General features: G+C 49.1%; 1 protein-coding gene across 6 annotated transcripts in view; it reads left to right on the forward strand.

Annotated features, from left to right (window-relative positions):
- Window positions 1-27,021, forward strand: part of MSI2 (musashi RNA binding protein 2) — a 394,365-nt gene that overhangs the window by 123,877 nt on the left and 243,467 nt on the right. For all 6 annotated transcript variants that reach the window (XR_004347246.1, XM_032615339.1, XM_032615342.1 and 3 more), the window contains exon 6: window positions 11,407-11,499. Coding sequence is in view for 5 of the 6 variants with exons in the window: in XM_032615339.1 (XP_032471230.1) it covers window positions 11,407-11,499 (93 nt within the window). In the remaining variant the exon portion in view is untranslated. The remainder of the gene's footprint in view (window positions 1-11,406; window positions 11,500-27,021) is intronic.

The following is a 27,021-nucleotide window of genomic DNA, read 5'->3' on the forward strand; positions in this document are numbered from 1 at the left end:
GTAGGTTTTAGGGGCTCCCCAGGCTGTTCCAAGGTGCAGCCGGGGTTGAGCCCTGCTGTCCTCCGGGAGTGTCAGGGAACCTGCAGCCTGGTTCAGCTCCGTGGATTAGGTAAAACTTGCTCATCAAGAACTGATTGCCATGTGCATCTAAAATATGTTAATGACGGTAATCAAGGCTAAGGGTTAAGGCTGCCATTTGTTCTTCTCATGAAATCCGCTGGAGGGCCTGGGGGATGGGATACCTTGGCTTCAGAGCCTGCCTGCCAGCCTAGTTTTCATCCTTTCTCTCCCAAGAAGAGCTGTGTCGTTGTTCCTGAAGTCCTCTATCGACCAGTCTTCCCCAGAGCACAGTGGTGCCGTACTAAGCCTCGTTTTCCTTAACCAAGGGTCTGTCTTCTGTCCGTCCTTCCTCACATGGTTTTCAGCGTGCGCCTTGAGCTCTCCTGCCCGTCACGTGGAGGACACAGAGGCTCTTCTGGTTTCAAGGAACTTTTAAATGCTTAACTTCCTTTTAAAAGTTAATTAATTATTTAATGGAAGCATAGTTGATTTACAAAATTGTGTTAGTTTCTGGTGTACAGCAGAGTGATTCAGTCACATGCATATATTCTTTTTCATCTTCTTTTCCATTATGTTTTATTACAAGATACTGAGTATAGTAGGAGCTTGTCGTTTATCTATTTTACATATAGCAGTTTGTATATGCTAATCCCAAACTCGTCATTTTTCCCTCCCTGCTTTTCCCCTTTGGTAACCATAAGTATGTTTTCTATGCCCGTCAGTCTGTTTCTGTTTGGCAAATAAGTTCATTTGTATCATATTTTAGATTCCACATATATATGCTATCCTATGATATTTGTCTGTCTGGCTTACTTCACTTAGTGTGATAATCTCTAGGTCCATCTGTGTGGCTGCAAAATGGCATTATTTCATTCTTTTTTATGGCTGAGTAATATTCCATTGTATATATATACCACATCTTCTTTGCCCATTCATCTGTCAGTGGACATTTAGGTTGCTTCCATGTCTTGGCTGTTGTAAATAGTGGTGCTGTGAACACGGGGGTGTGTGTATTTTTTTCAAATTATGGTTTTCTCTGGATATATGCCCAGAATGGCATATTGCTGGATCATATGGCAGCTCTATTTTTAGTTTCTTAAGGGACCTCCACACTGTTTTCCTTAGTGGCTGCACCAGTTTGCATTCCCCCCACCAGTAGGAGGTTCCCTTCCCTCCACACCCTCTCCAGCATTTGCTGTTCGTAGACTTTTTGATGATGGCCGTTCTGACTGGCCTGAGGTGGTGCCTCGTGGTCGTTTTGATGTGTGAAATGCTTAACTTCTGGGTAGAAACTGCCTCTCTGGTAGTTGCTACCCAGACAACCTGAAATGTTTCAGGAAAAGAGTGGTTTGGGAAGGAGGAAGGGATGGTCAGAACCCATCACCTCAGCTGTGTGTTCAGTCCTGGGGCTTGCGCACGGGCTGGCTTCAGTTAACCCTGAGCACAGCTGTGAGTAAGACCTCAGGCACCTCTCTGCCTGGAGGTTGGCACTGGCGAGGCTGGAGCCAGGGGAGAAACTCTGAGGAAGGTGTGTGTTAGCGGCATGGGCTCGGGGTTTGGGTTGGCCTTGGTGGCTTGGTTCAAGGTACAGGGGCTTCCTATGGACCGTGGTCTTGGAGTTAGGATTTCACATTTGCCATCTCAGTTTGTGTTGTTCAGGCCAGGGCTTTATGCCCATTTTTCAAAGGAGGAAGGTGTCTCCCAGCGCTGTGGAGAGACTTGACCTCTTGTCATCTGACCAACCAGGGGAGTTATTCAGTATGTCTCAGTGTACACAGATGTGCTTGAAAACGTGAAACCGGGTGGACAAAGAATTTTAAACTTGTCATTATTGTTTCCCTTGGACCATTTCTGTCGGCAGGGTCACCTTGGACCTAGGCTCTAGCCACGGCGCAGGGACCACTGTGTTGCCATTTCTAGGGCCCTCCCCCTCACGGGGAGACCTTCTCTTTGTCTTCAGAAAAAGTCCATCCTGGGTGGGTGAATCGGGCTCCTACTGCTGGAGGGACAGGCACAGGTGGAGGGAACTGAGTTCATCCCAGCCTGCTGTCCTGTCTGGCCCTTCTTTCCCACCTCGTTCTGGGGTTTATTAAGAGTCTGCTTTGGCTGCCTGTCCCTTGGCTGGGGCTGTGGAGGCACCTCTTTCGTATGCAGAGATGCTCGGCTTCCTTGAAAATTCAGCAGCAGTAAAGGGTACTTAATTTCGCTTAATTCCGTTGCTGTAAAACATGATGGGTTTTAATTGCCTCTGTGGGTTGGTAATCATTTGAACCCTGGAGAGAGTCTTTGGGGCCTTCTGTGTACTGAGTCCATTACTCCGTGACAAGTATTGGGGGCCGGGGGCTCTGAGAGGGATGGACGGATGGAGACACTACCCGTGGTTGCAGAGCGGCTTGGGTACCTGGGATGATGGTGTGACGGCCAGCCAGCCACCTTGCTCAGCATCAGGTTATGATCCTTAATTTCCTGTGCTTTCCAAGGCAGCACTCCATCTCTGCACCTTTTTCTGTTATCCCCCGGCCCCCAGTCTGAGTGCCACTGGCTAGGATATTACTCTCTGATACTAATCTGTGGACAGGTCACCCTCTCTGGCTACAGATTTTCCCCCCAAGGGTAAGAGGAAGTAGTATTTTTTAAATTAGCCTGGGAGGGAGCTGGGTGAGGGCTTGGAAAGGACTGGGGAGTCAGCTCCCTGCTGAAGCAGCCTGATCACCTTCATTAGGAGGTCACACTTTCTTTTAGGTGAGTTACTGTTTTAATCAGAGGTAATGCTGTAACCTGGCTATGTCGGCTAATTGTGTATACATTATATTCTAGCCCCATATAGATGAAGGCTATTCTTTTCCTTCCAATTTTAAAGCTATTTAGAGGGAATGCCAAATTGTAGCCTGTACAGTGGTGCTTTCTGGCTAATAGCTGCAGACGGGGAGAGGGAGCTCTAAGAAACATTTGGGATTAGATTTATAATTAATTTCCTCTGAAGTTAAATGAATTTCTGCCGTTGACAACATCAGATATCGTTACACCTTTGTCCAGTGGTCAACCGTGGGTGGATCGAGGCACATGGAATTAGCTGGTGGATGAAACAGGGGAAGCATGCTTTCTTGGACGCTTGGGTTTATTTTAAGCCCTTTTTGCACTCAGATTCTTGACTTGGGGATCTTTTGGGCCTGTCATTAAGAAAAACTCCAAAAACAGCTTTAGTGAGATGCAGTTCACATGCCATGTCATTTACCCATTTGAAGTGTATAGTTCAGTGGTTTTTGGTCTGTTCACAGATACGTGCACCATCACCACAGTCCGTTTTAGAGCATTTTCACCACCTCACAAAGGAGCCCCATACTCTTTAGCCACACCTCCTGACCTCTCCCTCAGCCCTAAGCAGCCCCTGTTCTACGTGCTGTCCCTGTGGGTTTCCCCATCAAACTTTCATATGAATGGAGTCATACAATATGTGGTCTTTTATGACTGGCTTCTTTCACTTCAGACAGTGTTTTCAAAGTTCATCCAGGTTGTAGCACGTGTCAGCGCTCCATTCCTTTTTGTGACCAAATAATATTCCATCCTATGGATAGGTCACATCCATCCATCCATCCATCCATCCATCCATCCATCCATCCATTGATGGGCTGTTTGATGGATGGGTTGTTCCTCTTTCTGACTGACAAACAAGGCTGCTGTGAATATTTTGTGGGGAAGGTTTTGGGCGGACACACGTTTTGATTTCTCTTGGGTACGTAGTAGGAGTGGAATTGTTGGGTCCTATGGTAACTCGACAGTTAATCATTTCAGGAGCTGCCAGACTGTTTGCCAGAGCGGATGCAGCATCTGACGTTCCCACCAGCAGCATCTGGCCTGTCAGTTTTGCATCTTGGCTTCAGAATCGAAAAGGGCAGAATCAGACTTGCTCCTCCTGGCACCCCCTCGTCTCCCTGTCCCCAGTTGTCTCTTTTTGCTGGGATGTCGCAAGTAAAGGTGTAGGAGATTCAACGAAGAGAAAGCTCAAGTTGGGGAATTCCCCGGTGGTCCAGTGGTTAGGACTCGGTGCTTCCACTACCAGGGGCCTGGGTTCGATCCCTGGTTGGGGAACTAAGATCCCACATGCCGCGTGGCGTGCCCCCCCTCCCCCCCACCAAAAAAAGAAAGCTCAGGGTTGTGACGCCCCATTTTGTCACCCGCTAGTGCTGTGTGACTTTGGACGCTTCACATCTCTGAGCCTGTCTCCTTGGCTGTGGAAGAGAAGCTGAGACCCGTCTGAGGACCGACGTGAGGCCTGAGGGAGGACAGCTGTGAGGAGGGCTCAGCTATGGGCTGGGCCCACAGTGGGTCCACAGTGAGGACAGCGCATTCTGAGCGTGGAGGAGACGCGGACACCACGGCTGTCCGTAGAAGAAGAGGATCTGCTATTAGGAGGGACCCTGCCATGTGTCAACCCTGGCCCTACATGTTTTATCAGAGGAACTTAAGTCGCCTTTGGGCCGCTTCTCTTCAAGAGCTGGCTCTGCTCTCCTGACTCCTTTACCTTCCCACCTCACCTTCTGGGGCAGAGCCTTGACCCTGCGGCCCCTGCCATAGTGCTTGTGCATGAGTGTGACTTGCCTTCCCCGGGGGGCCAGACTCAGATGGTCACACCTGGGGTGTAGCGTTCTTCTCCCCCAGGGTGGTGGAGGTGTCCTTGTGGGCCACGCCCCACCGTCACCAAGGAAAGGTGAGACTGAGGCCGTGGTGTCTGAGAGCCTCTCCCAAGGAGGTCCCCATGTTAGTTACCTGGGGCTGCTACACACTGGGTCGTTGAAGCCACAGAAGTGTTCTCTCATAGTTCAGGAGTCTACAAGTCTGGAAGAGACAGAGGCTCCCTTGTGGAAGCTGTGAGGGAGAAACCGTCCCTCGCCTCTCTCCTAGCTTCTGGGACCTGCTGGCATTCCTTGGCTTGTAGACACATCACTGCAGTCTCTGCCTCTGTCTTCACACGACCTTCGTGTGTCCGTGTGTGTGTGTGTGTCCCTTCTCCTCTTATAAGGACACCTCATTGGATTTAGGGCCCACACTACACCTAGGGTGATTTCATCTCAAGATCCTTTATTAATTATAGCTGCAAGACCCTCTTTCCAGATGAGATCACATTCTGAGGTTCTTAGGTGGACATGAATTTTTGGGGGGGACTCATCAAGCCACTGTAGTCTCTTTTTCCACGTATGATTCTAGAAATTTTTGGAGAAGATTCCCAGTTCCTGACTTGTGTTCTGATTTCGTATGTTACATGAGTTTTGCCATCAGATTCGGATGTGATTGGGGTGTTGGTGTTGGCAAGGGGGAGGAGGGCGGAATGGAAGAAACTATTGGGAGAACGTAGGAATTTTAGAGGACAGGTCCCTTGGAAGAAACACCCTGGGGGAGGGGGCCATGGAGTTTGGGACTTCTAGGATCTCAGTCAGCCTTCCTAGAGCTTCTTTACCATTAAAGATTGGGCTTAATTCTCAAATGCAGAGTTGATGATACCACACAGTCTCATCCCAGATCCTGAAGAACAATGGGGCTGATGGACGGTCAGGTTTGCGAGAGCTCGCCCAATGCTAGCGTTCTCAGCCTTCCTGGGCTCTTTCAACCTTGGGATTCCCATAGATGGGAGGGCATCTGCAAAGAGCCTGCGTTCTTGGGCCGTGAAGATGGCTCGTGGTTTTTCACCGAGGGGAATTTGAACTCTTTCCAGGAGCATGGTTATGGCAAGAGCTGGCTGAGTTTCTCTGGGCCTCTCTCACACCCATTTAAGACTCTCCAGAGCCATTTCCTGCCTTTCCATGCATCTATTAGGATCAGAAATATTTGTTGTTGTTCTGTTGTTTTCTTGTGTGACAACTGATATCTTTGGGCCAGTGCTGTTGGAGCTGAAATTTCCTCTTCGATCTCATCATAAAAGATTCTAATGCCTCCACCCTCTGCTTTCAACACACACACACACACACACACACACACACACCTGCTTTATTCGATTTTATAAAAATACAGCCAGTGGCTCCACTCTGAGTGGCCATTTCGATGGAAACACATTTTTTTAAAAGGGAATTTTTGAAACTCAAAAAAAAAAAGCCAGCTCTCTGGTTAGAGGCAGGAAGGTGGAGTGTTCTTTGCAGCTCTAGTTAGCAGCTGGCTTTGGCCAGTTCTTATGTGTAAACAGCAATTTCCCGAACTGGAATGGATGCTGGGGTTTTCTTTCTGGAGCCAAGAGTTGTGTGGAGAGCAGTAGTGTTTAGTTAAATTACGGGTCCAGATACAAAACTTTGCAGCAGTGATTTGTGACAGCCCAAACCCTCCCCATGCCCCTATGCGTGCTACACACACACGCACACACAACACACACACGCCTTCCCAGAATGCCGCCCTAGACCATAAAAGAAGGCATCTGCTAGGGGAGGGGCTGTCCCCAAGGGTGTAGGGCCCTCGCTCTGGGTGCAACCTTCCACCAAAAACTCCAAGCCAAGGATGTTTCAGACCCATTTCCTTGTGGATTTCGGACTGAGCTCTCTCTGGAGCATATGGGTGGCTCTCTCCATCTAAGTGTGCTGTGGAGGCCCTGAGCCTTTTGGTGTGCAGTAGCTGTGTGTCGGTGTGAAGGCTGTGGGTTGGGAACCAGTTACCCGAAGGGCCTAGCACAGGAAGAAGACGCAGGTGGCTCTCTCCACTGTGGGCAGAGAGGACTTTTTATAACACAGAGGGCTATAGAGTCGGGGGCCAGTGTGTAAGTGGTCCTGCTTGCTGTTTCCAGGGTCAGAGAGGGTTAAAGGTCTGGGGTGCTTTATGGTTCCTGGGGCACATAGAAGCCAAGACTCAAGGATTGGGAATAGAGAGGTACCCCCAATACACACACACACACACACACACACACACACACGCGCACGCACACATGTATACAGAAATGAAACCTTGACAGTATTGATGGGAATTTGAGGACCTCCGTTTAGTCCACTGAGACCTTGGACACCACGTCCCCACGCTGGCCCCTTCCTGCTGTCCTAAGGAGCCATGGAGGTGGGAGGGAAACGGAGGAAAGAGTGTGTGATTCTAGCATTCTCTGCCTGCCCCCTGCGTCCCTCTCCAGAATGCAAATCATGGAGCAGTGTACAGCCCATTTAGCAGTGATGCCATCAGAATTCCCAAAGTAACTCACTCCCATTTTCCCCAGCGCCCCTGGCGGGAGGGGTCACCTGCAGAGCCCCATCACCCCCCAGCCATGCTGTCCTCTCCTGAAGCTGAGACGTCAGTGAGCAGCTAACCAAGTGTTGCCCATCTTCCCACTGGCCTCTTCACGTTTGGAAGGTTTTGATTAAACCAGCCTCCTTTTAGTGTTTGCTGAAGAGTGGGGATCTGTCTCTATATCTGAGCTGGTTCCTGGAGAGGATGTTTTAGTAACTTGGACACTTTGGCCACATTGTCTGGGGCCTGGAATTGCTCATCCTTGTTTTAAAAGAAGTGTTTTAAAGACTGTTTTGGGACTGTGTAGATTTATAGCTGGATGTCTTCCCCAGCATTTAGGGCTCTGTCTTGGCAGGTTTACGGCTGTAGGGCAACGGTGGAGGGTGTAAGAGGGGACCTTCTCTTTTTACCAGTTACTGGGGAATGAACATTCTGTTGACTTCTGTTATTTGGAATGAAGACACGTTGGTCGTTTAATTCTCTGCGTCCATGGGAACGTTTGGAATATATATAGGGCCTGCTGTCTATACCCACCTGGCTCTACACAATGTCTGAATGAGACCGTGGGGTTCATTTTATGGAATACCTCTCCAGAGTTTCTTTTAAGTTGCGAGCTCCACGAGTGCATGTTTGTAGATCACATTAGTGTTTCTTTATAGATATTTAATTGCTTGGCTGGGGTTAAAAAAAAGGAATGAAAAATCTAAAATGAAGCTATTGGGAGTCTTTGCCCATCTGAAATCACGTAGAGATGTAGGAAAGTGTTTTTGAAATGATAGTGGAAGAGAATGGGCAATAAGAGTTGATTTATCACAGTGTTTGGTGGACGGTATCTTTCTGCTGCGCGTTTCTTCTGAGCTTGAAGGATGGATTTAGTAGCTGACTTTGGATTCAGCTGGTGACCTTTTATTTATCGTGTACGCGCTGTCCCGCCAGGCACTTGGGCATATGTTATTTCTAAATTTATTTACTTATTTTTGGTGTTGCCGCGCACGGGCTTTCTCTACTTGTGGAGAGCGGGGGCTGCTCTTCGTTGCGGCGCGTGGGCTTCTCATTGCTGTGGCTTCTCTTGTTGCGGAGCACGGGCTCTAGGCGCGCGGGCTTCAGTAGTTGCAGCATGCGGGCTCAGTAGTTGTGGCTCGCGGGCTCTAGAGCACAGGCTCAGTAGTTGTGGCGCACGGGCTTTGTTGCTCTGTGGCATGTGGGATCTTCCCGGACCAGGGCTTGAACCCTTGTCCCCTGCATTGACAGGCAGATTCTCAACCATTGCACCACCAGGGAAGCCCTGGGCATGTGTTATTTAATTTAGTTGCAGCAGGAACCTTGTGTGGTAGGCTAATTATTATATCTCTATCTTAAAGGGGATTAACTTCCACACTGTATTTGAATGTGAGTTCCAGCACCTCGTACTTAATCTATTTGTTGAATGAATGCGTTAGGAAAGTTAGATGAGTAAAAATTGGCGATTAGTGAGTGTAGGGAGAGATTTAAATCTGGAGAGGGCCTGATGGAGCGTCACCGTGAAGGTGACCTTGATCCACCAGGGAGACTGAGGGATAAGCAGGGAGACAGATAAGGAGGGAGATGAACAAGGAGCTGGATAAGATGCCCGCCAGTTAACTGGAGGTTCTTGGAGCTCGGAGGTGTGGACACTGGTGGGATCTTCATAGAATGTCCTCACGTACATTATCTCATCAAATTTCTCATTCATCTGAAAAGAGATGAAAAAATAGTAAATAACAGTTTTAAACACACATGCAAACCACTGCATGGTGGCCAGTGAGATGTATGAGAGTCACCAGGACAGTGTCCTCCTGAGACAGCACAGAATGTCCACTACAAAGGTATTCCAGGTTGGGGGTCAGTCAGGGGGCTGAGGTGGCATGTGTCCCCTCTGGGAACTGCTGAGTTAAAGTGTGAGATCCCTGAGGTCTGGGAGCCTCCCTGTCGGGCCCACCATGCTCACAGATTCGGGGGAGTTCAGGGTTAGGCGGGGCAGGGAGCTCTGGTCCAGGACTTCACGTGCAGAGCACAGAAGCCAGCCCTCAGGCGAGTGCTGTCCAGGGTCACATCCAGACTTAGACACAGAAGCCACGTTTCCAGAGCCTTTCACACTCCTTAGAACAGCCTGCCCGGGACTGCTGTGCCCTTAGGTGTCACTCCACTGAGTCTCTACTGTTGGGAATGGGTTGGTTGGTTCATTCTCTCCACACATGTGTCAGGAGACTCGGTGATACGTGATCCAGGCAGCCACGGCCCCCATACTTAGGCAACCTACATCGACTTTCTTTTAAAAAAATTAATTAATTTATTTATTTTTATTTTTGGCTGTGTTGGGTGTTTGTTGCTGCGTGTGGGCTTTCTCTAGTTGCACTGAGCAGGGGCTGCTCTTCGATGTGGTGTGCAGGCTTCTCACTGCGGTGGCTTCTCTTGTTGTGGAGCACGGGGCTCTAGGCACGCAAGCTTCGATAGTTGCAGCATGTGGGCTCAGTAGTTGTGGCTCGCGGGCACTAGAGCGCAGGCTCAGTAGTTGTGGCACACGGCTTAGTTGGTCCGCGGCACGTGGGATCTTCCCAGACCAGGGCTCGAACCCGTGTCCCCTGCATTGGCAGGCATATTCCCAACCACTGCGCCACCAGGGAAGTACCCCCTGCATCGACTTACAATAGACATGTGTGACATTGTGGCTGTTTCTTTTTTTTTTTTTTTTTTTAATGTTTTCAGATTCCTCTCATTCATTTATTTTTGGGTTTTAGTCTTGCTTTTCTTTGTATGTTCTCATCAAACATTTTTCCCCAGAGCTTTATTGGGGTGTAATTAACAAATAAAATGGTAAGATATTTAAAGCATACAATGTGATGATTTGAGGTATGTATGTATTATATATTGTGACAAGATCTAGCCATTGAGTTAAGACGTTGTGCTTTTATTATATGCAACCAAACTGGTGAGACCCTGTATCCACTGAGTTTAAAAATTTTTTATTTGACATTAAAGAAGAACAAAAAAAGAAAAAGAAAAAAACAACCACAAACCCCACACAGCCTAACTTAGTCTTCAGAATAAAATTTATTGTATTTTATTGTCTTTCACTCTTCTATGTAAGATTATTGGTCCCACTCTGAAGAGTGGACATCATCGAGTTCCCTCCTCCCTTTGCTTTAGGGCTGATGGGATTCTGAAATGTGGCCATTGCAGAAATTCGTTTGTTTTTGCATCCACCAGACTTCGGCTGTGGGCTTCTGTGTGCCTGGCCCTGTGTTTGCACCCCGGGGGGTACCGAGAGGAGTCAGGAGCCCACGGTCTGGGGGAGGAGGTTAGAACGAAGGCAGGGTTATCACTCACTTCAGTTCGAGGTGGAAAGTAGTGAGTGTGTGAGAGGCAGAGGGGCGCAGCGTCTGGGGTCCGGAAGCAGGAGAAACAGCTTCTGGGTGGGGCGACTATACACGTATTTTGAATTCGGGAGAAGGGCACTGGATCTCGGAGGAAAGTCAGAACTTGGCAAGGGGAGGTACAGGAGTGGAGAGGTCTCCCAAGGAGCAGGACCTGCGTGGACAGAGGTGTGGAGGCCTGGGGACCAGCTGCGCTCGGCCGAGTGTAGGACAAATCAAGGTGAATGGTGAGAAATCCAGAGGGGAAGGAGCCCTGGGGGCCGGGCTTGGAGGGCGGTCCCAGTGTATGAGGTCCTGTCTGTCCTGTTGGCAGACATAAGCCAGCACCCAGAACGGCTCGGTGTAGGCAGTCTGCACGTGGGTTTGAATTATGTGCGAGTTTCTTATGGACACACTTTATGGGTACTTTCAGGGCAGCAGACCTTTATGCACGTAGTTCTCTTTTGTTCATGTCTCCTAGGTTTAAAATAGCTTTGACGCGTGACTTAACATCACAGTGAGGCCGTGTGTTATAGCCAAAGAGGTTCACTCTCCATCTGTATGAAACTCGAGCTTTCAGGTTGCGGCCTGAAGGCCTAAGGTACCCCGAGTGGTGGTCTCCGGTATCCTGAGACGTCCACAGGGCCCGCTTGGTGCGGCTGGCGTACTCCTAACATGGCCTTCCTCTCTAGAGAAGTGTGGAGAGTGGCTTGCTCGGCATCTCGGTGAGTGTGGCTTCAGATAGCCTAGTTAACCCATGTCTTCCTCTTGTCATTTCTTGCAGATGGTCACAAGAACAAAGAAAATCTTTGTAGGCGGATTATCTGCGAACACGGTGGTGGAAGATGTGAAGCAGTATTTCGAGCAGTTTGGCAAGGTAAGTGGCGCATTGAGGTGGGGCGGCCTGCTCAGTCCTTCGAGGTGGCTGCCGTGGCCCCTGCCTTTGCCACAGCTGTGTCCTCAAGAACCTTGTCCTTGGACTCGGCCGTCAAGATGTAAATGAAATTTGGCAGGAGCTGAGATGGAAGAGTCCGGCTTGTGGTGGGCACGGCATCCCACGTGCCTGCAGGAGCAGACAGAGTGGCCTTTGAGTGCAGAGTCACTGGCATTTGCCGGCCACGTGGGGCCTGGGCCGGGAGCTGATGGTGGCAGCTCCTGGTGAGGGGTTCAGGGCTGTGAGTCACAGGGCAGGAGCTCCCGCAGAAGCTGGCCTGAGAGTTGGCACTGGGCTTCATTCTGTGCCCTTCTGGAAAATGCATTGAGAGAGGAGGCTCCCTGGGGCCCTTGCGGCTGAACCCTCCCCTGTCCAACGCCCGAGGAAACTCAGGGAAGATGCTGGGCTCGTACCTGTCAGAATGTCGGTGAGACAGCAGTACAATTATCCCCTGGGCTCTGCTGCGGGAACGGGCTGGGAGCAACTCAGAATGCCCCAGATGAGTCAGGAAGTGGAGTGTGGGAGTGTGTGTGTGACAGACAGAGTCACACAGACAGACAGGGCACGTAACCATGGATGATTAATTCAGCCCTTTTCTAGTTGGTGGGGGGGGACCCACTGCCTTGGAGAGTGGGTTCTGCCCCAGGGTGACACGTTCCTCCAATGACTCTGTCGCCCCAGGGCTCCAGCAGGGCAGCTTGCTGGGCGCTGAGCCTTGCTGGCGTTTGTGTGGTGCCCCTCTCCGGCTCCTGTGTCCCAGGAGGCTGGCAGGTGAGTGTGTGCACAGGGCCTACGCCTCCTGCATCTTTGAGCAGTTGTGGACATTGTCCTGGGAGCACAGGTGCGGGATCGTTTTCTTCTGTGTCTCGTCATGTGTCTCCCGCCTCCACCGAAGGACTGATGTGGCAGAGGGCTGCCGAGGCATCCTGAGAAAGCCCCGCGGCTGTTCTAAGCTCTGCCGCTCACCTGCCCCAGGACACCTGTCACACTTGCCCTGGGTGGTACAAAGGCATTGCTGCCCACTGGCCAGTCTGAAAGTTCTGTGCTTTTATTTGTTTGCCCAAGGCAATGGGCAGCTATGATCCCATCTCCAGGAGTGTCCAGTTGTGAACTGCCCTCTGGGATGAGTGCTGTGACTTCCGTTTAGCCTCAAAATAGAGATTTTCCTGTCTCTGGTATTAATCAATTTCTGCATGGATGGGAGACCATGCTTCAGAGAACCCAGCCTCCTCCAGCCCAGCCTTGCATTTGGAATGGCACTCAGCTGCCTTTCTGGGTCGGTTATGAAAGACTCCTTCCCCACGGCACTGTCTGGCATTGCCGGTTGGGGGCTGATTCATTCTGGCAGATTCTAAAAAATAACTGGGTGTGTTGGTGGTTGTGTACACTATGGCGCTTCTCTTCGAGACTGATTTACAGCATTAACGGGGGATTGATCCATCCCCCAGCCCCACCCTGCCTAGGGAGAGAGACTGGGAATAACTTAAGGAGACAAATCCAGCTTGCGTAATGGAAGGCTCTGGAGTGCGAACCCTCTTTACTACCGTTCTGCCTTTAAAACCAGGCCGGAGGTAGTGTTTGCAAACATGAGGTGGGATTTCTTTTTCGAGCCGTAACCTGCCTTGGAATCTCATGGGCCTATTTGCGGGTGTCGGGGAAGTTGATGCTGCCCAGATGGGCTGTTAGAATTTTCCACACAGGCTCATACTCACCACATCTCCGCCCATGCCCAGCTCTGGGTCTCTCCCTCTCTCTCTCCTTTCTCTCTCTTTGCCTTTCCATTGTTCTTCCTTAACACTTAGCGTTGTGACTCAGTCCACCGGCAGTTGGTGGGGGGGGGGGGGCGGTGCGAGCCCACAGCAGTGACCATCCCTGCCCTGGGAACAGCCGTCCTCTTGACTGGGAGGCGGACACAGACTCTTCCCTGGCTTGGCACTCGCCGGGTCTGAAGCCGCTCAGTTAATTTTGCAGTAACGTCGGAGGACTCCTGCAGGACGCGTAAACCTATCAAGTGTTTTATTAAAGGACTAAGGAGGCCATTGAATGTCTCACAACCCTCACACTCCGTATAGTCACGTGTTAGTGGCCTGTTGCGTACGTATGCTCTGTGTGCTATCTGGGTCTGTCTTCAGAATAGCTTATTCCTCGTTCGTCCGGCGGCTGGTGTGATGTGTGTTCCCTTGTGTTCCCTTGGGCAGAGCCCACCACCTCTCGGGATTCTGGTGTAATTCATTTGACTCCAGAATGGTCAAAGGAGGGGAGACCCTGCTACTGGGCCTCAGGGATGCTGAGTAAATCCAGTGGCTGTGAAAGGAGTAATAGTAAATTGACAAACTGATCGAAGGAGATGGAAAACACACGCACACACGGTTGCATAAAGTGTACTGACGCATAGGCACACGCTCCCGACTGTGTCAGGCTGTTGGGGTTCTTTTCAGTCGGTTAACTGCACATTGGTAAGGTATAATTCAGTGAGTAATTTAGTGAGTACGTGTTAAGTGTTGGATACGGGCCCGGCCCTTGACTTATGTTATCTCACTCAATTCTTCTCTGGGATGCTGGCGGGTGTACTGCCCATTTTGTAGATTGTTACATGGAGTCTTGGTGGGACTGCACCTTTGACTCAAGGTCGCAGCCTTATGAAAGCTCACAGACTTCCGTTGTCATGCTTCTTTCCTCTTCCTCTTCCCGTCTTGCCTGAGGCGGCAGCTGTCCCGGCTGTTTATTTCAGGTGGCAATCAAGATGGGTAGGATCGATGTCTTGGGGCTCTGAGCTAAGGGAGTCTAAACATGTCATTACTGTAAGAGGAGTGGGTGCAGGATGGCACATTGAGAGCTTGAAATGACTCAAGTTGGAGGCTTGTAAACCCTTTTTTGCTTTTCTCCCACCTTCCTCCCAGAAGATTTACCCCCCCCCCCCCCCCCCCCCGACCCCTGGGTTAGGGATGTCATTACTTGTTTATATTTAAGATGAGATCATGAAGTGCGGCCATCGGCGTAAGGACTCTGCCGACTTGGGTGCCGTCCTCACCCCTGGGTAGCTGTTCTGGTGCCCTCGTTGGAGGAAGGTAAGAGGAGGTGTCCCAGACCCTCGTACTGGGCAATGACCGCATGGTGATACCACCGAGGCAGGCACCTTAACAGGCCACTTCTTTCCTGGCCTCAGTTTCTCACCTGAGGGAAGGGCGTGGAAAACTTGGGTTAGATAGTAAATATTTTTCGCTCTGTCACAACTACTCACTTCTGTCACGTGGAGAAAGCCGACGTAGCCAACACATAAACCATTGGGTGTGGCTGAGTTCCAGTAAAACTTTATGGAAACAGGTTTGGGACCCCATTTGTCCCATGGGCTGTGGTTTGCCAACCTCTGTACTAGATTATTCCTATGGTTGGTTTCAAGCTTGAAAATGGAATAATTTAGAAAGTGTTTAAATAAACATACATAGGTGGATGGATAGATAGGTATCTACGGTACCGATAGACTGTAACCAAGACAAGATGTCATTGGTAGTCATGAGCGTGATGTAACAAATAAAACAGTCGTAACTGTGGTAGAGTTAATTTCTGCACTTCAAGATCAAAGGGCAATGAAAGACTCTCTGCTGGGAAAAAGCTACCATTTATAAACTGTAATCTTCATCCTATGAGTATAAAGTATTTCCAGTTTCCTATTACGTGTGCTAGATCTCAGTGAAGACGCAGAGTTTGTGAAGTTCGGATTTCAGCGTGAACTTCTCTTACGGTGTTCTGATGTTTCTGAATTAGAGGGTCGTGTGCTTTGTGCTAAGCTTCTTAATGCACTTAAAAATTTGGTTCTCAGGGATGTCAAGTGAGGTAGGTGAAATATTTGTTAGGCGAGGACGAAACTCATGTTGAGAAAGGTCAGTAAGTTGTCCAAGATCATGTAACCTGGAGAGTCACTCATTTTCAGCATTTATAAAACCTCATCTCCCACTTTACCACTGAGCAGCCCCATCCTCAGAGGGAGCAGGTTTGGTTCATTTGTCGAGAACGTTGATCTATGGCAATTTATTTTACTGCTTCAGGTTTCCTAGTGGACGTTATCTGTGCTGACGATTTCATGCCTACAGGAATGATGTATACAGACCGTTCCGAAAAACGGCACGTAAACAGGGCTCTAGATGCGCACATACAGACCGAGGCCGTCCATCGGGCTGTTCTGCTCCGTTCCCCCTGCACGGCCATCCGGACGAGCCCAGCGTGGTAATTAAAAAGCCCTGGGATCAAAGCAACTCCAAGTGCCAGGGCTTCCTCCCTTCTCCCTGTAGGCCCCTCCTTCTTAAATTCTCACTTATAGGATTTGCGAGATCAAAAAGAGGCCTTTAAATTAATGAATTCTCGGCTTCGTCCTGGATGGAGCAGTTCTGCACCTTTCAGCTGTTCACCTCGATGAGAGGGCTGCTCGGTGCCGAGCTCGCTAGGTAATTCTCACTTTATATAACTCCTGTGAAAGCAGAGCGGGCTGCATCTGGAGGCTCCCAATTATACTTCACATGGTGAACTGTGTAATTAGTTTGGAAGACTTACGCTTAGTCATTGGTTTATCCTAATCGGCTTTGGCTTTCCCCACCAACAAAGTGAGCTTATTTTGCTAAGCTGAACCGACTCTGCACCCTTTGTTCCAGCCTTTTATTGTCTCATTCCTTTCATTCTGTTTTACTGCCAAAGTTCTGTTTCATTAGGCCTACAAGTCATTTCCAATTCAGTGGGCTGCTACAATCCGGCCTTTATCACTCGGCTGCCCTGGTTCCCATGTCCCTTCTGGGCCAGTGCCTGAGTTTGCGGTTTGACGTGAGGGCTTTAACCCTTTCCTGGGCCAGCCCCTCACTGTGGCGGATGGGAAGCCAAGGCCCTAAAGGAGGAGGTGGTGGTTTGGAAAGTTCCAGCTCTTTAGGGGAGCCCCGTAGAAATGGAGCGAAAAGGGGCCTTCGAGTCCTTTTGTTGGGTTGGGGTTGTGTGTGGGCTATAAAAGTTAAACTTGAGCTACAGAGGATGGTGCTTGAAAGCTTTTGGGGGAAAAAAATGGAAAACAAGAATGAATTGGCTTTTTAATCTAATGAGATCTCGTTGATTGCACTTGGGAGAGGTCTTGGGAGAGGACCCTCTGAGGGAGTGTTGGCTGCCTGTTACGTTTTAGCTCCAGGCTTTATGTGCGGGTACGATGCTGGCACCCCCGGCCACCGCTCAGATGCCCCTTTTGATGCTGTATGTGTGAGGAGAGAAAGATCTAGAATGAAAATATCATAAAGCCTTTGAAATGTGAAAGGCAGGAGATCTGTGAGAAAATGAATAAGCAAGTTAAGCGTATTCCTGAGAGTGGACTCTGATTTTACTGCTTCCTAATGCAAGTTGCAGATAAACAGAGCTCCGTGAGGTGTGCGGTTCTTTCCGACCAGGCCTGGAGTACAAAAGTCCTGTCTGTCCTTCGTGGGCCTCACAGCTCCCACGAGGCCTGCATCTTCTGAAGTGGTTTGTACAGGCAGACTCACTGGAAAGCGGTCGATATGCCCGGGCCTCGCCTGTCACCTGCTGGCCTTTGCTCTGGAGGGCCGTGACGTTCCTCAGACCTTGACTTAGAACTCTGGAGTGGACCAGGAAGGATCATTGGCTCTCCCCTCCCTGGCCGGTCACGCTGAAGGCTACCTGCAGGTTTAAACTTTCTTCCTGTAAAATAGCCCAGAACAAGGCCAACACTGTCCTGGTGTTTGATTAAATCTTCCTGGTTTGTGTCAGTCTCTCCCTTTGGAAGCTTTCATACGGGGGAGGGGACTTGATTTGCCCTGTGACCCCTGGCAGAGCTGCTGAGGGCAAAAAGTCTCAGCAAACAGGGGACTCCTGCCTCATCTGCCTGCCTCGGCCTCCTGGGCCAGGTGGTGGCGAACAAGCGAGCGGGACCCACAAGTAACATGAGCCTTGGGCTTTGCAGGTAAAGCCTCTTGCCGGAGGACTTTGTGTCTTCCTGATGAACTTTTCCCTCCGTTTCTGCTGCAGCCGGTGGGGAGAGCTGCGTTCGAAACAGATTGAACACCTCAACCTCACTTCTCCTAAATCCTCTATTTTTATTCTGCTTCAAAAAGGAGTTCCTGAAATAGACGAGTGGGTTTCTAGGAAAACTGCCCATTTCCCTTTTAGTGTATAAAATATAGCCAGCTGTTGTTAGGCAAATGCATCAGACATTATTATTGGTCTGTTAACAGTGTTTTAAAATATACAAACAGAAGAATAGCATGCCTTCTGGGTAGCAAGCTGGGAAAAGTTTGAGATTATGCTAATCATACATGCGTATGCATAGTAAGGTTAGGGGAACAAGGCTCGAACTTTCTGGCTCTGCTGTTTAACTGTGTTTCCCAGTATGGTTTAGCTTTATTTAATTTTTGTAGGGGGCCATGAGGAGAAAGACCCGGGGCAGGAGAGCCCTTGGGCAGGAAGGAGTTAATGAGCCTGGGGAGGCAGAGGGAGAAGGGCTTTAAGGGCTCCACCAGCTTACCTTCCCAGAGCCCTCCTGGCAGGCTCTGAGGACGTCACTTACAATGGAGTTGTTAGCATGAGAAAGAAAGCCTTTCTACCCCTGGATGTACTTCAGTGGGAACTGAAAGTGTCTGAGAAATCACGGTTCAGGCTTGTGCCAGTGGGTGCAAGGAGTGGTTCTTATGGAGGAGAAAGCTCAGTTCATTTAGACTTGGCATAGAAATCGGATTCCATTGTTTCATGGCGTGAACATTGATATGGAGATTCCTGCCCATCCCCCGAGGCCATCAATAGGATACCCCGTTACATGGGTCGCGTATGCTTTTCTTTTTTCTTTCTTTCTCTTCTTTTTTTTTTTTTTTTTTTTTTCCAGCTTCCTTTGTCCTCTGAGAATCAGGCTCTCTGTAGAGCAGCAGGATTTGTCAGGTTACCACCCTGTAAATTTTTCCAGCTCTGTATATTTCAGACTTGGTATTTGTGAATTAGCCGAAAGTGGGGCTGCCAGTCGGTACTTTATTTACATTCGAAGCCATAAGAATGAGAGCCCCAGAAGAAATGTTAATATGCAGGAAGAGGCAGAAGGGTTGAGTTTCTGACTGTTGCTAACCTCACCACTGCCTTTCAAACCAATCATGAGACACACGGTTGATATTTAATAGCTTTTAGCTGATTATTTTTCTTCTCCTCCTCTTTCTTTTCTATCCAAGTTGACCTGGGTGTACTTGAGCGGAAATGAAGTCATCCGAATGCTGAATTAGAATAATCGCAGGCCTCCAAGAATGAAATGGAAGCAGAGATTAAATGGTAGAGGGAAAGCTGGCATTAATAAGCAGCAGGAAAACTTTGCATAAAATAAATAGGAGATTTGATAGATTGAATTTGTATTTGCTATTTCCATTTCTCTCCACTTCGTATTGTCTTCCTTGAGCTGAGTGGCTAGCAGAGTGGGATGTGATTTGCCCTAAGTCCACATACCTTCTGCAGCCAGGGTGATGGTCCTTTCTTCTTCGTGGGACATTGGCGTAACCAGGACGTTTCCAGGATGGAGGAATCTGGGTGGAGGGGCCGTTACAGTGAAAGGTTGATGATTACTGGTTCCAAAGTGCAGTGGTTGGGGATAGGGGGTGGGCACAGATGGAAGGTAACACACAGCAGGCAAACAAGAAACATTATTGATGGATTCCTGATGGTAAGGAGAACTAGGCTGGATAAAGGCAGGGCGACCGACTGTCCTGGTTTGCCTAGGCCTGAGGGGTTTCCAGGAACTCGGGACTTGCAAACGAGAATAAGTTGCTCACCCTAAATAAATGGGAGTTGGGAGAAGTCGAGACGCTTGGCCTCCAACTCCAAAAGGCATGAAACCTTTGACCACCTCCAGGCAGATTTAAGTATTCCTTCCTGCATGTTCCAGAACACTTACTTCATGCCTATTTACAATCTGCCTTCCTGATTTAACTCGGCCACTGGGGTCAGGCGCCAGCACAGGCCAGTAAGTGTAGTGTTACCTGAAGTGGCCTGCGGAAGGCAGAACAGACAGACAGACACACAGTCCTGGGCAAGGGCAGCTCATCATTGACTTGGAGTGTAGGATTCCTCTGGGCTCCGATTTGGGCTCCCACTTGGGGATTATTTCTACATCTTTTGAAAATGAACAGTTCTGCCCCGTGTAGCAAAAGAGTGAGCTTCGTGTAGTTAAAGAGCAAAATAAGGATTTAATTATATTTAAAAAAAAAAAAAAAACAACCCAGCAGAGTGGTTTGTTTACAGGAAGTTGTTTTTAGGTGGTCTGTAGTAGAAAATGTAATTTGCAGAATCAGATCAGCTGTAAATTAGAGATTTTTGGTAGCTGAGGTCGCTAACTGTCCTTTCTAATTGGCAGCAGACGTAAATATTTTCAGGCCTCCTTATTGTTTGTAGAGTGTTATTATTTGAAAAAAAAAAAAAAACAATTTAAGGTGCTTTTCCCTTCAGGAAATATAAACGAGCGTATGGAATGACCAGAGGCAGTCTTTCTGATCTTATTGTCAGTGTTCTTAGGGAAAGGCAGAAGGGCAGGGTTAGCGCCAGAGAGAGCCGTGCTGGGCTGGTTTGTGGGGGAGCTCGCCGATTCTCTGATTTTTAAAAAAAAACAAAAAAAGTCTTTCTCCTTTAAAAAGTCCACCCCGGGGCTTCCCTGGTGGCGCAGTGGTTGAGAGTACGCCTTCCGATGCAGGAGACGCGGGTTCGTGCCCCGGTCCGGGAAGATCCCACATGCCGCGGAGCGGCTGGGTCCGTGAGCCATGGCGGCTGAGCCTGCGCGTCCGGAGCCTGTGCTCCGCAACGGGAGAGGCCACAACAGTGAGAGGCCCGCGTACCGCAAAAAAAAAAAAAGACCACCCCGAATGTAAATTGGTGCAGCCACTATGAAAAACAGTGTGGAGGTTCCTCAAAAACCTCAAAATAGAGTCATCATATGAGCCAGCAATCCCACTCCTGGGCACATATCCGGACAAAACTATACTTCCAAAAGGTACATGCACCCTTGTGTTCATTGCAGCACTATTTACAGTAGCCAAGACATGGAAGCAACCTAAATGTCCATCAACAGACGAATGGATAAAGAAGATATGGTATATAAACAATGGAATACTACTCAGCCATAAAAAAGAATGAAATAATGCCATTTGCAGCTACATGGCTGGACCTAGAGTCTCATACTAAGCAAAGTAAGTCAGAACGAGAAAGACAAATACCATACGGTATCACTTACATGTGGAATCTAAAATATGACACAAATGAGCTCTATGAAACAGAAACAGACTCACAGACATAGAGAAGAGACTCGTGGTTGCCAAGGGGAAGGGGGGGCAGGGGAGGGTTGGATTGGTAGTTTGGACTAGTAGATGCAAACTATTATATATAGGATGGATAAACAACAAGGTCCTATTGTATAACACAGGGAACTGTATCCAATATCTTGTAATAAACCATAATGGAAAAGAATATGAAAAGGAATATATATATTTACATAGATATAAAACTGAATCACTTTGCTGTATACCAGAAACTAACACAACATTATAAATCAACTATACTTCAATAAAAAATTTTAAAAAATAAAAAGACCACCCCATTTCCTTTATTGATAGATGTGTTTTAGAAGCAAAAAGGAGGATTTATTGATGTCGCAGGTCTCCATTCCAACTAAGTTGGCATATGTTCAGATTCAGAGATCGCTGTTTGCCCAAACCTTTCATGTGCCTTTTGACTTGTAATTGTCCCAACGGCCCTGTGGGGTGGGGGGATTATCCCCATTTGAGAGTTAGGAAAGGAAGGCTGGGAGAGCGTAAAGGACTTGTGCAGGAGCCACAGCCAGACAGCGTTGGGCCGAGGTGCAGACCTGAGCCCTGGCCGGAAGGCCTGAGCCTGTAGCTCCACGAGGGCTGCTGGGCTGGGCCACCTCCCTCAGGTGTGTGAGCGCTTGTGCCTAGCAGTGTGCTGGGCCGTCGGATTTCTGTGACATATCTTGCAGGAAGCCGACTGTGACTTGATGGTTGTTTGTTTAAAACATATATTACATTAGAACAAATATTATGGCATGGACTGCAAAATTTGCATAATTGTTTTTGAAAAACCTTGAGATTTGGAGACATTTCAGGATAGGCTCCTTGCTGCATTAGGCTCTGTACCCCGTCATTCTGGGCTGTCCCAGGATTTACTTGATCACTAGGAGTACTTGGGTAGAAATGCTGAGAATCACTACGGCTCAGCATAGGGGTTGGCATACTTTTTCTGTAAAGGGCCAGATAATAACTGTTTTCAGTTTTGTGGCCCAGATGGTCTCTCACAACCACTCAACTCTGCCATTGTAGCAGGAATGACAGCAGTCATAGACAGTATGAAAATGAGTGGTTGTGGCCGTGTTCCAATAAAACTTTATTTACAAAAAAACAGAAGGCTGCAGGATTGCGCTCTTGCCCAGAGTTTGCCGACCCCCTGGTTTAGCATATTGCCTGGTAATAAGGACATCGATTTTTTTATACTCAGACTGTCCGGTGTCAAATCCAGCTCATCTGTTTATTAGCTCCGTAACCGTGGGCAGGTCATTTAACTTCTTTCTTCCTGAGTTGCCTTATCTGTAGAATGGGGATGATACTGCATAGGACTGTCGAGACAAGTAAATGAACTAAGGCATATATAGTTCTTAGCATCCTGCTAGAAACTAAGTGCTTAATAAGCGGTAGAAACATGAGCTGCTGTTATTTTCATCCTAAGACAGGTTCCGCCTCTGGTGTTGCCGCTCCCATCCTCTTCTCTCTCTGTCTCTCTGTCTCTCTCTCTCTCTCTCTCCTCTCTGTCTTTTCCATCTCTCCCATCTGTCTTTTGGGTGGGCTTACCACTCAGTTCTTCCTCCCACCTCGGGGATAACACAAATTGAAAGTCTTTCCTGGGTCCTCTTCACCTGCACATGAAGATTGAGTTTCATTTAGTTTTCAGTGGCACGTATCTTGAGTTCATTCCAGCTACCCTGATGCCTCGAGTTTGTGGAACTGACTTCAGGCTGCTCTGGCTCTGATGGAAAACACTGAACGGATACGGGCCAAAAGAGAATTCTTTCGGTTGGACCCTGCTGACGAGCTCTTTAAACTTGCTTGAATACATAAACTGTTTTGTTTTGGGGAGCGGGAGGCAGAAGAGAGGATACGGTCTGGAAATTGTCCCAGTATCACTTAACCGGTGTTTATTAAAATATATTTATATATATTGATCTACTAACCTGTTTATTGAGCTTATTTAGCCTCTTGAGAGAGCTTTCCACATCCTCATTTGAGTTTTCTTTCCTGAGTCTAATGAGCTTGGTCTTCTGGTTTTCGAATTTATTGCAAACATTAAGGGGTGGGAAGATGTTGTTAATAAATTCAATGTAAAGAGGAGGGAGAGAAACCTATAAAAACAGAAAGATTGCAGTCTTAAAAAGTACCACATTGGGGCTTCCCTGGTGGCGCAGTGGTTGAGAGTCCGCCTGCCGATGCAGGGGACACGGGTTCGTGCCCTGGTCCGGGAAGATCTCACATGCCGCGGAGCGGCTGGGCCCGTGAGCCATGGCCGCTGAGCCTGCGCGTCCGGAGCCTGTGCTCCGCAACGGGAGAGGCCACAAAAGTGAGAGGCCCGCGTACCGCAACAACAACAACCACAACAAAGTACCACATTGTAGGACCATTTGGTGCAGGGAAACAGCCATCCTTATCCTTCCTCGTTAGGTCCAGAAGGCATCTCGTCTGCAGCCTCGCACGTCGTTCATTGTCCATTGATTCATTCACCCGGTCTTCTGAATGCCAGGCCCTGAGCTAGGAGCCAGGGGCGCAGCACGAACGAAACAGACAAGGTCCCTGCTTACTTGTAGATGTTTTCGGATGAGGTCGGAGAGCACCCGCGAAGAGCAAACGAGTAAACAGTAAACGTAAAGTAACTACAGATTGTCTCATAAAGAAAACAAACCAGGAGCTGGAAGACTCCGTAAAGGAGAACAAAAGAGGGGATCTTGGTTTATCAGAAAAAATAATCAAGTTTACATGTAACCTCTTTGCCCGGAGGAGACTGTAGATTCCGCTGAGGTGGGGCTGGGTCTGTTTCCTAACCGTGTGCAGCACCAGCGTGGGCCCAGGGGCTGGGCCGTAGTTGGTACTCAGTAAATAGTGGTGGGATGAGTGGGCCTCTCTATCGGAGGGCAGGGCTATGCCAGACATCGGAGGTGTTTCAAATGGTAAAACTATGATTTTTCTTTTATAAAATGGGGCTTTAAGAGAATATATTCAGTCATCGGGAGCATTTTCTTATGTGGATCCTATCTTTCCCCTGAAGCCTGGGATAAATGAGCTATTTCCACCATGGAGTGAAAGCCTGTTAGAACTGAGAGGCTATCTGGGCAGGTGGAGCTGATCAGCAAGGCCTTTTCCGGAGCCGGTAGATTCTCAGGCAGGTCTTGGTATCGAGGGTGGATGCGCAGCTGCCCCAGAGAAGGGACGGATAGGAGGAAGGTGAAGTGGGCTCTCATGCATCTCAGGTTACATCTTCCCCTGCTCCTCTTTCTGTCTTTGGTCTAAGAAAAACAATGGGCCTGCTGAGTGGCAGGTATCCAGTAGGGTCTGTGGTTTTCAGAAGCCGGCAGGAGCATTGATTGATTGCGGCCCCGTGGATGCTTGGCTCTCCCTGGGGTGGAGGTAGCAGGTGGGCTCTCGGCAGCTTCTCCCCGGACTTGCCTTTCTGTGATCAGCCAGGCGGGGGGGTGAGAACGGGTTCAACAACATTAAGCCAAAGCACGGACATCTCTGATGCTGGGAAATCTGGCTGTGGACAGAGAGGACTCACTTGTGGGGACACTGTTTCCCTCTCGAAAGAACAGAGGGCTGCCGCTGGCGTTTACTGCCGGGCTCCTGGGACTTGTCAGGGCTGCGTGGGATGGAACTGAGCGATTCTGGACTTTGGGATCAGGTAGACCTGAGTCTGAATCCAGATGCCATCACTTATTTGCTATTAGTGCTCTGTGCCCTGAGGCTGGTGATTTCACTGTCCTGAGACTCATTTCTTGTCTCTTAAGTGAGAATACAAAGTCATTTATGGTGAGGGTGGGGAGAAGCAGTGTAAGAATTAAAAGAGACAAGTTTGCCGATGTCTGCTCCATGAGAATCTCCCCTCCCCACATTCATATTCTCTCTCTCTCTCTCTCTCTCTCTCTCTCTCTCTCTCTCTCTCTCTCTCTCTCTCGTTTTTCACACCCCCTGCCCCTCCTGCGTCCGAAGTCCCAAACTGCTGACTTCGCCAGGTTCACCGCCCCCCCAATCCTGTAAACTCCCCACCATAGTCTGCACGACACACCCCCTGTGTGTCAAATGGATGTCTTTCATTTGTTAAAAGGGCTAGTTTCTTGGCCTCTCCCAGCCTCTGCCCCGTCCCTCTGTAACAGCTCTATGACAAATCCCGAGCCACAGAAGTCCTGCATCTGAGATCCTGCTAGATTTAACCCAGCTGGAGCTACTGTGGGGGGAGACCAATGGGAGGATTTGGCTTTTTTTCCTCTTATGCTAATGAAGTGAACATGGCAAGGAGTCACAATATTTTCTTTCCAGGCAAAGAAATGTTGTAGTCGGAGAGACAGCATGCAGGGGAAGCAAACGTGATCTTACTGGATTCTCTCAAGGGAGGAATAGGACAAATTGTCAGCGTCTGTTGAGAAGATAATGCTCTCGCTATGATAAATGCCAAGTTTCTATTGAAAACCACCATCCTAATGGTGGCGTCCCCGAGAACTTGCCGCATGCCTGGCAGCGGAGGCCGTCAGCGCAGGAAAGCGGCTACTTGTACGGGGTTTATTTGTTTGCAGTGAGAAATCAGGTTAAAGCAAACGAGTCAGTGCATTAAAAATGTTCTTTTAGGCAGCTTTATAGAGCTAACTGGAGTGCTCCAGGGCGGCCTGCACTTAAAACACACCTATGGGGAGACTTCCACCCTCAATAAATATTTCTTGCATGTGACTTAGATTAAAGGAGCATGTGGGACTGGAAAGCCGCCTAAAATAATTTCCCATCCCGTAGGAAGTAGCTGCTGTAATTCACTTGCAAGTTATTTCAAAAAGCCTGTTCTGATAGGAATTTCTGCCTTCTCATGGACTAGGATTTTTCTAGAACTGTCTATTTGTAGCCCCTTTTTTGACAACAGCATGTCTGGTTGTATTTTTTTTTTTTTTTTTTTTGCGGTACGCGGGCCTCTCACCGTTGTGGCCGCTCCCGTTGCGGAGCACAGGCTCGGGACGTGCAGGCTCAGTGGCCATGGCTCACGGGCCCAGCCGCTCCGCGGCATGTGAGATCTTCCCGGACCGGGGCACGAACCCGCGTCCCCTGCATAGGCAGGCGGACTCTCAACCACCGTGCCACCAGGGAAGCCCATGTCTGGTTGTATTTAATTCAATGCCACTCCCTCAAAGGGCTTCTCAGCTTTTGGTTGCCTTTTTGGGGGTGCTTCACGCTGATTTGTCTCAGCCTGTTCCATGTAGCTGGTCTACCTCGTAGTCCTGTGCTCAGGGACACCTGCAGGTTAGTGCGGTGGTGGGGGTTGGTTCCTGGAGGGCTGCAGAATAACACTCAGGAGCTCTTGAGGATGCAGGGCCAGTCAGGATCCCGGCCGGCTGGGACCATGGGGCCAGATGGAGGCAGAGGAAGGAGGTCTTCATCAGCTGTTCAAAGGCCCTGAGGTGGTTGTGCTTGTCCAACCCTCCGTTCATTCCGTAACCTGATTTTTGTGTGCCTCCTAGGTATAGGGCACCATGTTGGGGTCAGAGATCAGAGTCCCTGCCCACAAAGGTCAAGGAGTAGAGACACCTGTAAACAAAACTGCAGTGCAGTGACTAGAGGCCAGGAGCCTGCTGACCCTCACTGATGGGTGGGGATGTAGTGGCCGCTGTTGGGCTCTTGTGCCTCCCATGGTTTACATCTACCATCTTGCCTCTTGCCCAGGGCAGCCTCTGAAGGTGGGTCATATCTTCATTTGCCTCAGCACCAACCTGAGTGCTGACCTGGAAGAGGTGCTTGACAGACATTTATTCTGGGTTCCATCAGAGTTCGCATGGAGGGTGGGAGGCAGCCCACTGTGTGTCTTGTCCACACACTCCTGAGGACAGCAGCCCTGCCTGTGCCCACTCTGGAAAGAACCAAAGGAGAATGTTCACTTCAATAGGTCTCGAAACAGTGAATCTGACTCTTCATCAGCCGGAGGGCAGGGAAGGAGGCGAAGTTCAAGTTGGATTCACCTTGCCTTCGCCAACGACTCTCCCCTTCTTGCCAAGTTTAAAGTTCCCCTCTGAGATCTTACCCTTCAGCCCCACCAGAAACTACAAGCCCAGTTTGTTGATTGGACCGATGCTGGGACAGTGAACAGTATCTTTCCAGCGCTGGAGAACCTCCCAGAACATTAGTTAGGGTGTCTCAGTTATATCCCTTCTCT

The sequence above is a fragment of the Phocoena sinus genome, chromosome 20, assembly GCF_008692025.1.
Source record: "Phocoena sinus isolate mPhoSin1 chromosome 20, mPhoSin1.pri, whole genome shotgun sequence".
Lineage (NCBI taxonomy): Eukaryota > Metazoa > Chordata > Mammalia > Artiodactyla > Phocoenidae > Phocoena > Phocoena sinus.